The sequence below is a fragment of the Carassius auratus genome, chromosome 33 (genome assembly GCF_003368295.1).
Source record: "Carassius auratus strain Wakin chromosome 33, ASM336829v1, whole genome shotgun sequence".
In the NCBI taxonomy this organism is placed as follows: Eukaryota; Metazoa; Chordata; class Actinopteri; order Cypriniformes; family Cyprinidae; genus Carassius; species Carassius auratus.
Genome location: NC_039275.1, coordinates 1,596,338 through 1,613,818, shown reverse-complemented (window position 1 = coordinate 1,613,818; position 17,481 = coordinate 1,596,338). Strand labels below are relative to the sequence as shown.

Sequence of the window (17,481 nt, the reverse complement as noted above, 5' to 3'; positions counted from 1 at the left end):
TACAATTACCTACAAAAGAAGTCTGTTTAGAGACTACAGCTTTTTTTTTGAAGAATTAACATTTGCTTAAAGGATTCTGAAACGAGTAGTAAGTAGTAACATTTGACTAAAACTAAACTAAAATGTTCCAGGAATGATGTATAAGAAATATTTTGGTGCTGAGGAGTTGATGTCTAAGTCTCGCCTGAACAGAAGTGTGTTTAGCGGCAGGAACGAGGTTTGTTCAGTCACCGGTTGAAGGTTTAGAGGACGATGTGGAGAGTATTTCCAGCTGAGGGTCAGAGGTCGTTCTCTTTAACGCTTTGACTCTGCAGTGTTCGGGGAACCAAGTATGGACAGGTTATGCATTTCATCGGCGAGATGAGAGCAGATTCACATGTCGTCTGTAAACACGTCAGGCTAGCATTTGGACTTGTTAGTCTGTTTTGTGATTAATGAGCTCGTTTCTTGTGTTGCGTGTTGGAGCTGTTTCAAAACGCTTGGCATTTACAAGACAGAAGCAAACCAGCACTAACCTCAGAAATATGCATCGAATCTCGGCCGAGTGTTATTGTTGTTATCTAAAACTAAAACTATAATTTAGAAAAATAAATTACTTAATAAAATTAATTATGTGAAGTTAACAGAAATGAAAGAAAATTAATATAAAAAATAAAAGTTATAAATAAATTAAGAAATCTAATCTAACTAATATATATATATTATGTTTGCTATATTTAATGTATATATAAAATATTAGTATTTTTTTCTTTATATTCTTTAAATGTTTATATATGTTAAAATTAAATGTTATAAAAAAAATTATATATATATATATATATATATATACATATATATATATATATATATATATATATATATATATATATATATATATATATATATATAATATTTAAACTAGTTATCGAAGGCAGATTTTCTAATTTTCATTTTCAATTAATTTAACTTGAAATGGCTAAAACTTAAATGGTTACACTTTACTAATTACTAGTTAGTGTTACTAACTAACAACAAATATTTAAAATATATATATATATATATATATATATATATATATTTCAATTCTTTTAAAACTAAACTAAAATATACAAAATATAAAAATAGTCATATAAACTATAATAATAAATGAAGCTAACTAAATAAACTGAAACTGTAACACCTTACCATTAGTTAATGTTAGTTATATTTTAATAATCTATAAGTAAATATCAAAATATCAAAATTCACATTAACTAAGATTAATAAATAATTTAGAAATATTATATAAATAATATAATTAACTGTTGGAGACAAAAAAAAAAATTATATTAATTTTTATTAAAAATTTAACTGAATAAAAACGATATAAATGTATTTAAAATAATAAACACGAAAAAAAAAAATTGAATTCAGGATATTAACAAAAACTGATATATTTATGTCAGTGATACTAAAATATCCCTGTCTCATCATCATCTCATATTTACTGGAAGGTCGTTTTAAGTTAAGAGAGCGTTCATTTCAAAGCATCACAGATTCCTCTTTCAGACGCATGACACACTCATGTTTTCTGATGCATCTGGCTCTCTGTGTCCTGCAGGTTTCACCGTGGAGACTATCACATCGACGTCTGTATAAACGACTACCTGGACGTCTACTGTCCGCACTATGAAGACTCGGTCCCTGAGGAGAGAGCGGAGCGTTATGTGCTCTACATGGTCAACTACGACGGCTACAGCACGTGTGACCACACGGCCAAGGGCTTCAAGCGCTGGGAGTGCAACCGGCCGCTCTCGCCCAACGGCCCGCTCAAGTTCTCCGAGAAGTTCCAGCTCTTCACGCCCTTCTCGCTGGGCTTCGAGTTCAGACCGGGCCGAGAGTATTACTACATCTGTGAGTACCACAGCATCCAGACTGAAGACGATAGACTGATTTAAATCAGATGGCGAAGGGGTGTTTGTCTGGAAGTATTGTGTTGACCTGGGTTTTGTTGTGGAAAGTGCACATACAATTTCTATTGCAATTATGATTTCTGCTGCTGGTTAGATTTTATCGTCATAATCATGGTTAACCCTTGCATTACATTGTATTTCATCATTATGGTGTATCATTATAGTACTACAAAATCACACTATAGTAATAATAATAATCATCATAATAATAATAATAATAATAAAAAGGATCTGTAAAAAAAAAAAAAATATATATATATATATATTATTATTATTATTATTATTATTTACTATTTTACAATATTTTTTATAAAATGTAAATAAATATAAAATAATATTTAAATTATTTTAAATAAAATAAATAATATATAAATAATACCATATATATATGTTTGTGTGTGTGTGTGTGTGTGTGTGTGTGTGTGTTTATATTTATATTTTATTTTACTTTTTTATTTATTTTTTACACATGTTATAAACTGTTAGTATACAGTAGCAACTGTCACAGATAAGTAAATACAAACGGTTAACCTTTGTATTATGTTCATATTCTGGGTATGATTGTTGTTATTCTCCAAAAATCACAAAAAAAAAAAAAATGAGCAAACAAAAAAAAAAAAACTAAAAAAAAAAACTGGTGAAAACAGTAAACCTTTAGCATTAATTACAACAACAACAACAACAAAAAATGATTTTTAAATGTGTATTAAAACTATTATTAAAAGTTTTAAAACAGTTATATATAAATAGATATGTATAAAGCACACACACACACACACACACACACACACACACATATACATATATATATATATATATATATATATGCACATTTTTTATATGTTTTTTTATTTTAAATGTATTTCTATTTTTTACATAAGTGGATAAGAAAGCATGGATAATATTTGGGCTTTGACATGAGGATGAGGTGGAGAGTTTGGTTTACTCAAGCTTGCATTACGAGCTTTAAACATGACATCATACTCTAGAGATTCATTATGAGGTCAAATATTCACCACCTGTTCATACTGTACCTGTTTATGTAACCTCTCACCTTTCTGATGGAGTTTTATGAGTTTAGGGCTGCAGGTTGTTTCGTCTCAGTCCTAATAAAAGTTTATTTCCCTCACTGTATGTCCGTGACAAAGCCATTTGGACGTAATTCTGAACCGCATGAAGTCTATAAGAAAATGCAATATTTTCTCTCATTGGTTTTCGCGGCTGTAAATCTTGAGATTCACTGTCAAGGACGAATCCAGGGAGGGCAGGAATCAATACGAATCAATATTCTTTGGAAAGAAAATGCAATTTGAGGGTTTCGCTGAAGGACACCCGTCGACAAGGTGAGATGAAAACACAGGCAAACCTCATTAGTTTTCGCGGGAACCTTCATATGGTTACACAGAGAGCCGTTATTATGTGCTTGACTCGAGGACGGGGAAAATCATCCAGCATATCGCTTTTCTCCCGAGTCCCATCATCCTCGCTCACATCTGTGAAATACGTTCGCCCTCTCTGAATGATTGTCTTTATTCAGCTCCTGCCAGAGAGATCTTGGCAGCTTCTGTCTCTGTGGCGAACATCATAATTAATATACATCACGACAATCACGTCGGACGTAATTCCAAACAGAAAGTCAGAGTGCAGTCCCACTTTTAGCTGCCATATTTCACAGTGACTCGCTTCGCACGCGCTGGAAGAGATCTCAGTGTCATTAATATCACAGTTAAAGACAATATTTAAGCAAATGTTCAGTTAAAACCAGCTACATCTCGACTATAGTGAAAACTGTCAAACTCTTTTTTTAATAGTGTTTTATATCATGCTGACGTCCGCATCACTGCGCATTTCTTAATTGTGTTACGCTTGTATTCACCGTACGTTTAATTGGTAATATCAGCTGACGGTGACCTTGACCTTTAGGGTCAGAGACTAAAACACCTAGTGGTTGGACAGCGTAACTACATCATCTCACTGCGAGACGCATCTTTCTCCATTGACAGACATTCAACAATTATAAGTAAGCAAAATAGAAGTATTATACTCATTAGATTTGTAAATTATTTTTTTTTATATTTTGCTAATTTTTATTTTAATATTTGTATTATATTATTTATTATTTTATACTTGTTTTATTTTTATTCTATTATCTCATAAATTTTTTATTTATATTTATTTTATTTTGTTTTATTTTATGTTTTTTATTTTATTTTATTTTGTTTCTTTATTTTATTTTATTATTTTGTATTTGATTTTTTATATTTTGCTAATTTTTATTTTAATATTTGTATTATATTATTTATTATTTTATACTTGTTTTATTTTTATTCTATTATCTCATAAATTTTTTATTTATATTTATTTTATTTTGTTTTATTTTATGTTTTTTATTTTATTTTATTTTGTTTCTTTATTTTATTTTATTATTTTGTATTTGATTTTTTATATTTTGTAAATTTTTATTTTAATATTTGTATTATATTATTTATTATTTCATACTTGTTTTATTTTTATTCTATTATCTCATTAATGTATTATTTTATATTTATATTTATTTTATTTTGTTTTATTTTAGGTTTTTTATTTTGTTTTATTTTATTTTATTTTATTTTATTGAAGCTCAGTCCTCAATTTTTTTTAGATGACTTTTTAAAACCAGTAATAATAATTTATATTTATATAATGCCACTCTAAAGCAGATTTCTGCAGAAAAAGGGGGCAAATGATCAGCAAATGCAGGAAAATATACAGTATACAAAAATACGATAGCAAAATAAGTCGGTCACATATATGATTTTATATATTTATTATTAATGTAAATTCATTAATTATATCATTTATTTAGATTGTTCTTCCTACACAGTAATAAACAGGATAATAACAGTGTTAATCTTGCAAAATCCATTAATTGTGAAATGGCTTTTCATCTATAAAGCATTGTCGTTATTCAGCTCAATTAAGTTCAATGTTGATTCAGTTCAGTTCAATAACAGTGTCAAGTTCATCAGTCTTGAAGATTGTTGACTCGGTATTATTCAAATCAAGAGAAATTAATGCTAAATACTGTATATGTTATGCAATAACGAAAGGTATGAAAACTAGTTCAATCTAATTCAGTTTTACCCAGTATTTATGTTTGCAATCTGTTTTTAGAGTGTTGATCACAGTTTAGCGACTCTTGAATGTATGTTTTCATGGATTGCTGTTTTTCCCATGAGCTCCTTAGAATACAGAAGATCATTATTATGGTGTGAGTACTGTCACTTTCAGATGGTGCTTATCAGTGACATTTCTCTGAATCAGTGTTTGAAGAGATGTTTTCGCTCGCTCTGATTGACTGACGTTATCACACGAGACTCTCTCTAATAGCATCAGCTGAATAAAGGTCTGCTCTTTCCTGATTTATGCACTGCTGTTGAAAATGGAGAATGCACGAAGCTGTTTGGTGATGTTCACATCTGCAGCCTCATGAGCTGAGTACAGTATGAGCTGAGGTCAAAGGTCAGGACACACTGCTGACCCCCCACCTCGAAATGCTTGAGATGGCATCTTTTTCTAATATTGTGAATTTAAAGATGGATTTTAATCTCTCATGGTCTCCAAATCCAATATTACTGGAGGGAGGCAGTGGATAAGGGGAGATTGAATCCCATTTTTTGTGGAATTGGAAAATCTGGATGTGCTTTGGAGTCTCAGGAATGGCGCGGGCGGTTTATGACCTCACAGTTGCTTATTAAATCATGGTTTACCCTCTCTGGCCGCTGTCTAGCGACTGCTGCAGGTCTGACCGATGCTGTAAGAGATGAAGTCCCTATCAAGGTTATCAAGGTTTGCCATTCAGAATCACATCGGGAAAATTCCTGAATTTGAATAAGAACGGTCAACAGGATGAACATTTTCAACTGAAATAAATTCAACAAACTGTGCTAAGTGCAAGTTTAATGTAAAAAAAAAAAAAAAACGTATTTTCCGGACTATAAGTCGCACTTTTTTTCATAGTTTGGCTGGTCCTGCAACTTATAGTCAGGTGCGACTTATTTATCAAAATTAATTTAACATGAACCAAGAGAAATGAACCAAGAGAAAACATTACCGTCTCCAGCCGCCAGAGGGCGCTCTGTGCTGCTCAGTTCTCCTGTAGTCTACACTGAATACATAGAGCGCCCTCTCACGGCTGGAGACGGTAATGTTTTTTCTTGGTTCTAAATAAATGCGACATAGTTTTTTCCACATCATGACGTATTTTTGGACTGATGCGACTTATACTTAGGTGCGACTTATAGTCTGAAAAATATGGTAAGTTAATTTATTATAGTAAAATATATATTGGTATTAGTGTTGTCACCGATACCGGTGAAAATCCACGGTTCTCTGTACCAATTTCGGTACCAAAGCAAAACACAAAAATATGCTAATAAAAAAAAACAACAACACCTTTTTAACACACACACAAAAAAAACAATGCCATTCTTTATATTTATTTACAATTGTGTTTAAAGTTTTTCTACTAGTAATATAATTATAAAAAACAGTAAACAATTTTTTCCCAAATTTAATTTGTCTTTTAATTAATGAAATTTTTAAAAACTTTTATTTTTTGGTAAATAAAGGGGATTTGCTTTTAAAATTAAAACATGGAAGAAATATTGTGTTATTAATTTTTCATTTTTATTCATTTTTTCAACAGTAGAAGCAGTATCACATACATTCTACTAAACAATAGTAATAATTCTAGCACAACGCCTTTATGTAAAAATGAACTTTTATTTTGACTGGCTACTTTTATTTTGACACTGGTTTTACTCAAACGAAACTGTAAAATGCTTGTGAAGTGACTCAGAACAGTTCTGGTGATGTTGTTGATGTATTTATGTCCTCATTGAGACGTGCTTTAGTCTATGTAGTAAACAAACTATTAATTCATTCACACAGAGATGCGCAGAACACGCAGGATTCAGATTTCAACCAACTTTTACAGATACTGGTCCATATGGAGATTTGATTTGATTAATTTATGCTAACTTTGACAAATTCGGTGACTGTCCATATTAAAATGTAAGTTTACCAACCGGTATTTAAAGAAACTTGCTACCGTCACATTTTCATTTTTTTATTACCGACTTGGTACCGAAGTACCACTAATTGGTATATAGACTTAATATTTTACAATATGACTTTTTTTTCCTGTAATTTTGATCTGAAAATTCTGGGCTGGATACACAGAAAATGCTTTGTAATAATTATTTATTATTTAATTAAATAATATAAAGTAATTTTGTAAGACTTTTTTTTTATATGTAACTTAATAACTTTAATGATTCTGAATTTAAAAAACAATACATAAAAAAAAAACATAAATTAACCAGACTGTTATTGAAAGTAAAATGCTGGACTGGGGTGTGGTACTGGAGTCTAACCCACTTAATATGTTCGTTTGGAAACACGAAAATGTACCTATGTTCCGCACACAAAATATTGCATTCGGTCATTCGGTACACACATGCACCGTACCGAAAGCCCTGTACCGAAACGGTCCGGTACGAATACACGTACCGTTACAGCCCTAATATATATATATATATATATATATATATATATATATATACATATATATATATATATATATATATATATACATATATATATATATATATATATATATATATATATATATATATATATATATATATATATATATATATATATATATATATATATATATATATATATATATATATATATATATATATATATATATATATATATATACATATATATAATGTGTATTTTTTATGTTTTTGTAATGTTATTTTAAATTAATAATAAATAATGGTGCAATTCTATTAATTCCTCTTCCTTTCATTCAAATTCTGCTTGTTGTGGCCAGTTTCATTTAAACTCACACAAAGGAAACCCATTCATGTCATGGTAACAATGAGCCATTTGCATGAGCGCAGTGATGGAGATCAGTTTAATGACAGACAAGCTGAGTTTATTATATTTCTGTGCATGAGCTGTAGACGCAGCCAGCACATGCATCACGTTCATGAAGACTCCTGGCGTTTCATCGCCTCTCCTGCGGCGTGAAGGAGCACGGCAGACATTATCATGCCTCTGATGAATGGAACCTTCTCCTTCTCTTGGTTTTGTTTCGTCTGATTCACTACTGCATCCTCTGGGTCACAACACTTCCCGACGTCCCGCTGTTTTCCTCTTCTGTTTGTGTGACTGTAACATTCGGTGGCACACGGCCTGGACCTGCACGCCTGCCAGACAGCATCTTACACTTACTGAGAGACACTGCGGATCGTCATACACACACACACACACACACACACACTCGCCAGGGTGTTGCTATGCAGTTTCTGCATGAATGTGTGTATGGTCTGTATGAAGTGGAATGTGTAGATGAACATGAACTGGTGTAATCAGTAAATAACATGTTTATAGTGAGACTCTACACTGCCTGTGTTCATTTATAATGTTTGTTTCATTGCCCTCTTTTTCCACTGATGGCCATCAAAAAAAAATTTTGCAACATGTTTATTGCTAATATTTCATATGATAGAGCATTGTGCATAAAATTGTGCATTTGTGTAATTGTCATAATGATGAAAGACTGTGGTGTCTTGTAGAAATTAAAAGCACATTAAATCGCAATGGGTTCCCGAGCAGATAACAGAGAGGAAATGAGAACATCTTTAAACACTGCATTGCATTGCACAACACAAACAAAACCAAGTCTGCATTTGTGATTGGAGAAATGCAAAACAACAAGAGCTACTGCTCAAAACTCGCGTTTGAATCGTCCGTGGGAAATCCTTTATATATAAAAAAACGTACTTACAGGCTGTAAGTCAGAAACAGCAGGCATTGTAGTCTGCTGAAGGGGTCATGCATCCTCATGTCTCAGAGATATTCTGCTGTCTAGACAGGTTTTGGGTCCGTCTTTGTCTTTGTAATGGTCTTTTTAGTAACATATGTGATAGAAAATATGTATTTATGTTTTCATCTCATGCACACACTTTCTGTTTCATTTGCATGTAGATGAAGAGAGACAGCGGAGAGGCAGATGAGGGCTGTGAGAAATGCTCTTCATCTCTGCCGATGCTGTTAGTCGAGGCTCTTTATGGATGAGGACAAATTGAGAAAGCTCTGCCTCTGGCTACGGCGCAAACGCTGAATATTTAATAGCTCTGCATTCGTTGCATGTAGTCTTTGTCAAATGAAATAAATGCTGGTTAGTAAACTTGCCCAAAGGGTGGGCCGACTCTGACAGGAGCAAACGCTTGCCAGATTTCCAATCGGAAAATGTGTTTGATTATTTAGCGTCTCGCAGACGAGTTCCTGGAGATGTGCCCACTTGGAAAACTTGTTTCTGTCTACGACTTACATTGTTCTGGTAGCTAGAGCTAACGTTTTGGGCCATTAATTTTTGAAAGAACTCTCACATGCTTATCAAGGCTCAATTCATTTGTTAAAAAATAACAATATTTAGCATTTAAAGGCATGAGAAACAAAGATCAAATTTTAAGTGAGACATCAGTACTGATGCAATTTTGATACACGGAAATCAAAACTGACCCTCTTTGCTTTAATGATGGTGTTATTGTGGGTGTTTCTGAAATCAATTCCTCGTGGATTAAACCAAGTCCTGGCCTTACATTTATTCTCCATCTGTTTCGATCAGAAATGCATCACATTATGGAGGTAAACTCTTTGAGATTGTTGACTTCGAAGTGTTAAACGACTGTAGTGTAGGAACTACACATCCTACACACACCAAAGATCACAGAAAAAAATCCCATGTTGAGAGTAATTAGCCTTAATTAGTCCAACCGTTGAACTCGCACTGCGCTGTCCGTCTTAATAAAGCTCACAGAATAACCTCAGATGAACACCGAATTCACAAGAGTTTTCTCTTTCACAGCTTAAGAAACTTCACATTTATGTCTCATGGTAAGAGGTCTGATTTGTTGCCATTTGTCCTAAAACTGCTATGAGGAAGACATTAATTAGTCACATGTTGACAGATGCATAGCTCAGGTCATCTGGTCTTGGGAGAATTTGAGGTGTTTGGGATCTTTGCAATTTCTTTGAGACGCTGTTGAAATCTCTCTCTCTCTCTCTCTCTCTCTCTCTCTCTCTCTCTCTCTCTCTCTCTCTCTCTGTGGAATGAAAAATACTTTTTTATTTCACGGAAAACTACATTTTCTTGCAAAACTTTTGTGTTCCACGGAGAAATCATTCACTTGCAAGATGTTTCTCAGAGAAAAGGTTTGCTTTAAAAACATTTGTGTTCACTTGCGATTTTTTTTTTTTTCATTCTCAGAGAAAATGAGTTTTTGCTATGCAAAAGTTTATATTCTCAGAATTTTTTTTTTTTTGCATGAAATACTTTTGCATTCTCAGAGAAAACAGTTTTTCGCTTGCAAATTTTTTTTTGTTTACTTGCAAAATGTTTGCATTCCCAAGAACTGTTTTTGCGCGCCGAACTTGCATTCCACAGAAAAACTAATTTTTTTTTGCATTCCCTGAGAAACTCTTCACATGCAAAAAGTTTTCCGTTTTGCGAGGAACTTTGTATTCACTTGCAAAACATTTCGTTCACGGGGAAATCTTTTGCGTTCCCCTGTGGGGCTTTTTTGAATCCTTCAGTCAGATCTCCATTTAATTCTGCTTCTGTCTCTGAGAAACAATCGAAATACTGAAGGGATCTTTGTGCAATTCTTCTTTCCTACTGGACCTTAACTGTAGCATTCAAGAAACACTTTCCTAAAAATAAACTTGAGATGAAGTCACCCTATAATTACAGCTGATTTTCCTCTTTTGAATTCAGTCGCGTATATTCGTGCTCAAAATTTGAGGCCCAAATCGGCTGATAAACCAGCAGACTGCTATTGACAGAAAACCAGAAATGACAGTGTGATGTTCCTTTCTTCACCCCGCAGGGAAGTGTGTGTGTGTGTGTGTGTGTGCGCGCACCCTTTAGATTCCACAGGAAAGGAGTCATTTCCTTTTTCAGACCGCAAAATACACCCGCAAGCCACAGCATTATAAGATAGTGTGTGTGTAGTGTGAGACCAAGACCATATCTTTCTCAGGTGTGTGTGTACTCACCTTTCTCATCTCTTCTGTGTTTTACAGCATCCATGATCACAGAAACCGGGAGAAGGTCGTGTCTCAAGCTGAAAGTCTTCGTGAGACCACCGAGTAAGTGTAACTTATTACAAACCACACACGTATGATTCTGTCGTAGGCATCCGTTTACAGAAACTCCCATGCTTTTCAATGCAACACAGTTTAATGGAGATTAACGACAGGTGACTGCTTCTATGTGCTTTCCTCTGATTGGCAGGTGGGTCGGGCTGCTGAATTACCACTAACACGATTGGCTTACGGTATCTTTTTCATTCCTTCTGTTTTTGTAGATGGCTGCGAGAAAACCATAGGCGTTCATGACCGCGTTTTTGTCGATGACAAAGTAGAAAATGCATTAGAACCAAGAGGTCAGTATGGCTTGACATCACCTTCGCTCTGTTCAGTCTGTGTGCTTTACTTCCTCTAATCACTCTGTGCATGTGTACCTTGATTTGAGTTTCGCCTGCGGCTTCTCCAACACTTGACTTTATTTATGCATGAGGTACACAGCGTATTAATAATGCATTCTCTTGTAATAGCTGAGGGTCAACATATCCATCCTGTGCTAAAGCAATTAAGCAACCAGAAATTTGCCATGTGACCTTTCAGCGAGCCAAAGCTTCAGTCAGTCAGTGTCGATTGTGGATTCCAGCTGAAATGCATGGATTATATTTACACACTGTATCAATATGTGCTTGCACATCGACTGCTGGAAGAGTTAAGATCCAAAGCTTGGCCGTGCACGATGGTTTTCTGCCAAATTAGCAGTGTCACATGGGTCGATGCCAAGCTTGTTTTGGCTTCTCCCTGATGAAACCCATTACATCCGAGCACATGGCACTCACTAACATATGCACGACTCTCGACTCTCGGCTCGTAATGTTTATTGCCGTTTCTGTCACGCTAGGCTAGCTTTGACTTTCATGGTGTCATGATCAAACATTGGAGCGGCATTCAAATTCAAGACGTCCTGAAGTAGACCAAGGGAGAAGTCAAACTGTAAATTGGTGTAAAGCCCACGAAATGACCTTCTGACCGTGACCAACCACAGACTGCTTTGGTTTAATGTGGTGATTAATGGCGAATCCATCCACAAGCCTAGTGCCTATAAGTCCAGTCATAAAAATGCGGAGATTTGGCAAAATTTGTATAAAATGAAATTGTGTAATAAAATCGCTATATGGACTATCGTGTTAAAGCGCAAAAAGACTGTGAGTCTGAGTTTTCACTACAACCCACCGAAATTACGAAAGAAGAAATTATGAAAGAAACATATTGTACAATAAATTGTGTGTTTCAAATAGTTAGAATTAATGATAGTTTATTAAAGCATTATTTTTTTAAGGAATATCTTTTATTTTATATAAAAAAAACATTAATTGCAAAAATTTCATTGAATGCATTTTAACATATTAATTTGTTTAAATTGTATGCATTAATTATAATACGATCGCTTTTGATCAAATATTTGTATTAAATCTTATAACAGAGCAATTAAGAACAGAAAACAATATTCTTGAAAAAAATTTACATTTAATTATTTATATATATTTTTTACCATTTTAATAAATTATACATTTTTTATAAAATAATATTAAATAAAATTAAATTAATAAAAAACAAAAAATAAAGGATTTGTTCAAATTTAATTATTTACATTTTCAATTGTTTTTAAAGATTAATTAAATTTCTAAAGTTTTATAATTTGATTTAAATGCCATAATATTAACCTTTTTGTGATAAATTTGTATTAAAATTTTAAGTATGAAATAAATCATAAGAATGAAATTAAATCATACAGATTAAATCAGAATAATTGAAAAAAAAAAAACAGAATTTCTGGAAAAAAAATCTACATTAAATTATTCTTACAATTTTAATCAATTATTAAAGTTTTATGAATGCAATTGGTTAGACATGCTCTTTGATTATATATAGACATTATAAAAACGAATTGCAACAATGTCAGCTAAATCTCGTTAGAGTATTAGTAGACTTCCAGGTTGGATTTATGGAAGTTGACAAGTGAGCTATCTAAAATAGTGTTAAGGTCACAGGCTCAGTTTGGTGAGCAGACAGCGGGCGATCAGTGCTGAAAAGCTGTTAAAAGCACACGCTTATATCAATTAACACTGCAGATAGTGTCAGTGTAGTTGAGCACAGTATTGTTTTCTCATGCATCTTCACCTTGCCAACACACACCCACCCAGGCCTGAGTTCCTGGCATGATGGAGGCATTGATTTATTAGTCCAGATCCCCACTGAGAGGCTGGAGGTGTCTGTCTGCCTGTCTGAACGAGCCAAAAACTGCACTGTCCTCCCAACCCAACCATATTTATCTGTCTCTTTTAGCAACACACCTGTCCGTTTCTCCCGCTGAGAAACACTGTGCTTTCCAAAGCCATATCACGCTCACTGATGATAACCGCAGTCTGTGTGTGTCTGCATCAGCAAACCAGCAGAAATGCATTGAGATTCTGACAACAGGAGTCAGGCTTTAATACAGTTTAGACTGCAAACGGATTTATTTTTATGTTTTTGTTGAAGTTTTACTAATTTTATCACGTTTCTGTCATTTTTATTTCAGCTTGAGTTGTTTTAGTACAGTTTCTGAACAGTGAGATTTTTAATGTTTCTGAAAGAAGTCTTTCTCTGCTCACCAAGCCTGCAGTTGTTTGATCATAAATACTGTAACAATCAGTAAAATTGTGAAATATTTTTACTATTTAACATAGCTTTCTTTCTGTGTGAATATATTATAAAATATCATTTATTTCTGTGACGCACAGCTGTATTTTCTGTATTGGAAGATTGATGCTGAAAATACAGCGGAGCATCACAGAAATAAATTACACTTAAATACAGATTTACTCAGAAAACAGTCATTTGAAATAGTAAAAATATTTTACAATATTACAGCTTCTGCTGTATTTGGGATCAAATAAATGCACGCTTGAGCGTGAGCAGAAAAAACATACAAAATTTTACTGTTCAATAACAAGTTACTATTTTAAGTTTATTTGAACTAATAGTTTTTAATTAAAAAAAAATAGTGAATGGAAAATTTTTACTGCACTGATCCTTTTAACATGTAGTTCTTTTACATTTTTAAAATTAAACTATTAAAATGCATAGCATATTAATAAAAAAGTTATGTCATTTAAAGTTGGAAGTCACTAATATATATATATATAAATTCTGCATTGAACTGTACAGAAGTTGATCACATTTCTTCGGTCTCCTCGTTTCCAGACGACACCAGTCACGAGGCCGAACCGTCTCGGAGCGACGTGTCGACTTCAGGCCTGCGACACCAAACGTCTCGCCCCCTGCTGGCCCTGCTGCTGCTCTGCATCTCTGTCTTCTTCACCTTATAGCCCCTCGAGCGGACCTCGGGAAATTGGGGAGGGCTTGAGATCCCACAGGAACACTCCTGCTGCGTTTTTGTTTTGTTTTCCAATATTTAAGTGGTCCTTCGCCGCCTTCGAGTAAGAAGAGTCAATCATCTGCACAAAGAAGGAATGCGGATCGCCTGTTTAACCAACCGACCAATCAACTGCGGCGGCAGGTCGCTGCGGATTGGCTGCTGGGAGGAAAGGGGCGGAGTTTTGTGTGTAATTTGAGCATGTGTTAAGAAACGCCGGAGGCCCTGTGAGAACTGAACGATTTTAATTGGGTGTCACATAAACATCAAGTCGAGTTATAAACCTGATATAAATTATACACACACACACACACACACACACACACACAAAGACTCTTGCCTTTCGTCCTTCGTCTGCCTTCTCCTAACAAATTGCAGAATTCATCCGAAGAAACGGTTTTGCCGCAGGATGTTTCCCAATCGAAGGTTGGTTTGTCTGAACCTGGGTTTGATTCTCTTCTGCGATTCGAGGGATTTCTCTTAGTAGACCACACCACTAAAAACAATGATTTTGTATTTTGTAAGATGAACACAACGGCAACATAAATATCTATATTTTTCCTATGACCTTTTATCAATTGATACGAGATATCAACATTAACGGATCATGGAAATTCTTTTCTTGTCATACCTGTGTGTCCGAATCTCTTTTAGGAACCAAACATGGAACGGGACTCCGCATGATGTTTTCCCTTCTACATGGGTGAAAGTAAAGTACATGTTTGTTTGACTAGGCCTTATACTGTACACTATACTGATATATCTCCTGGAAGTGCTGCGAATTCAGCGTTCCCATCGGGGAAATAAAGTCTAGCTTCATTTCTTGATTTTATTAATGCATCTGTTTGTTCTGTACAGTAGCTGTTAGTTGGTGCAGTTCTGATTTGTTTGATGCGACAGGCGCAAAACATTAGAAAATGGGCATTTTTCTCCTCACTAAAGCCTTATATATGATGGAGGAACCGATGGGTGAATCTCACCAAACCTGACTCGTGTTTCAAACAATGTGCACAAACAATATGAAGCCTATTTTAGGACAGTAATGTTGCATAATTAAACATAATGGTTTTCTGTTTTAATATACTTAAAAATTTAATGTATTTCTTTATGCACAGCTGTATTTTCAGCATCATTCCTCCAGTCTTCAGTGTCACATGATTTCAGGATTATTTGATGAATAAAGTTAAAATGAACAGCATTTATTTAAAATATAATTTTCTAAAAATATATGTTTTTATTAAAAAAATATATAAATTTAATTATTTAGTGTTAAATAATTAATTTATTTAAAACAAACAAATAAATTACTGACACCAAACTTTTGAAAAGTAGTATATATTGTTACAAAAGATTTATATTTGAATAAATGCTGTTCTTTTTTTATTATTATTCATCAAAGAATCCTTAAAAAAGTATCACAATTTCTCAAAAAATATTAAGCAACAAAACTGTTTCCGACACTGATAATAAATCATCATATTTTCATGATTTCTGAAGATCATGTGACACTGAAGACTGGAGGAATGATGCTGAAAATACAGCGGAGCATCACAGAAATAAATTACACTTTAACACAGATTCACACAAAATACAGTTATTTTAAATTGCAATAATATTTCACAGTATTACTGTTTTTTTCTTCTTCTGTATTTTTGATCAAATAAATGCAGCCTTGATGAACAGAAGAGACTTCGTTAAAAACATTACATATCTTACTGATCCCAAACTTCTGAATGTTAGATGTATGTTATGTTGAAATGAACATTATCTGAGATTCATGAATGCTGTAGAAGTTTTGCTACATTTACATTCTTCATTTAGCAGATGCGTTTATCCAGATCCACTTATATATAAAAGGAACACGAGTTAATGTTAATAAATGCAACTTCATTGAGAACAAAACTCTAAAGTGAACTAGATTCAGTTTTGTGCAGTGAAACGTGATCTGGATTTGTGTTTGTGAGATTCACCCAAACTGTAGTCACTCTTTGAGTTTAAGAGGACGAGACGAGCTCACATTGAGAGAAATCTGAGCTGTTAAAGCAGATGATGAACGGACTTTCAAACAGTCGCTAATTGGAAAATGGTTTCTGCCTTTGTGACTCTCCCAAGCCTGTTAGCTTCCGCTAGTCCTGTTTGTTTTTATTAGCGAAGCGATCTCATCAGGACTCGAGGAAACACACCATATGTGCTCCGTTTCGTGGTTTTACACTAGAAACCATGAGAGAGACGTTCTGAGAAAATCAAATCAGCTTCAGTAGTATTTGTACTTCATTAATACCACGCTTTGTACACACTTTGAACTGGGAAACAGAATTAGCTTGTTAAATGGATACTGTGTATCCCGAAGTAGTCACACATATAACATTATAGTGTTTTTTTTAACCTTTCTGGAGGACATAAATCATTAATTATTATTCAACATCACTGTTATTTGTTATTATGGATACCGCATTAAATGTTATGCGCAAAATGTGTTGTACATAATGTTTGATATTAAGGTATTAATTTGATTCACATGTCTTTTCTAAAAAAACAAACAAACATAGTAATAAAAATATGAGTGCATTTGGACGTTGGGAAGTTTGCATTCGACGGAAGCAGCCAATCAGAGGCCACCGTCGAACTGCGACGTCTGAATCCCTGAGCCAATAGGAACGCTTCATCTGTTTTTAAATCTCCTGCCAACGTTTTTCAAAGTTCAGAAGTGCAGCGTTTGTTCAGATGATGCTGTGTTTGCCGGACTGTCTGTGATTTCAACAGAAGCAAGGAACTCGCTGGTTTCATAACGTGGCATGTGCATGGACTTGATAATGAAACACATGTTAAATAAAGTGTTGTTTTGGTTGTTTTCACCTCTTCTTTTCTCGACACGTTCATGTGTGCTGTAGTTCCAGTGAATTGAGAGGAGAGAGTTGTTTGTGTGTTTGATAAATGTGTGTTAAATCATCTGTCGGCGTAGAGAAACATTCAGAATCTAAGAGT

The 17,481-nt window shown here is 33.9% G+C and overlaps 1 protein-coding gene across 2 annotated transcripts in view; it reads left to right on the top strand.

Moving 5' to 3' along the window:
- The window catches only part of LOC113052691 (ephrin-A5b-like), an 87,840-nt gene extending 72,160 nt beyond the window's left edge, over positions 1-15,680 (top strand). Inside the window, exons 2-5 of one of the 2 annotated variants that reach the window (XM_026217095.1) lie at positions 1,580-1,872; positions 11,079-11,144; positions 11,363-11,440; positions 14,325-15,679. In XM_026217095.1, the coding sequence (XP_026072880.1) occupies positions 1,580-1,872; positions 11,079-11,144; positions 11,363-11,440; positions 14,325-14,449 (562 nt within the window). In that variant the 3' untranslated portion in view covers positions 14,450-15,679. Of the gene's footprint in view, positions 1-1,579; positions 1,873-11,078; positions 11,145-11,362; positions 11,441-14,324 lie in introns of both variants that reach the window. The other variant, XM_026217096.1, reaches the window with a different exon arrangement.
- Positions 15,681-17,481: the final 1,801 nt, after the last annotated feature.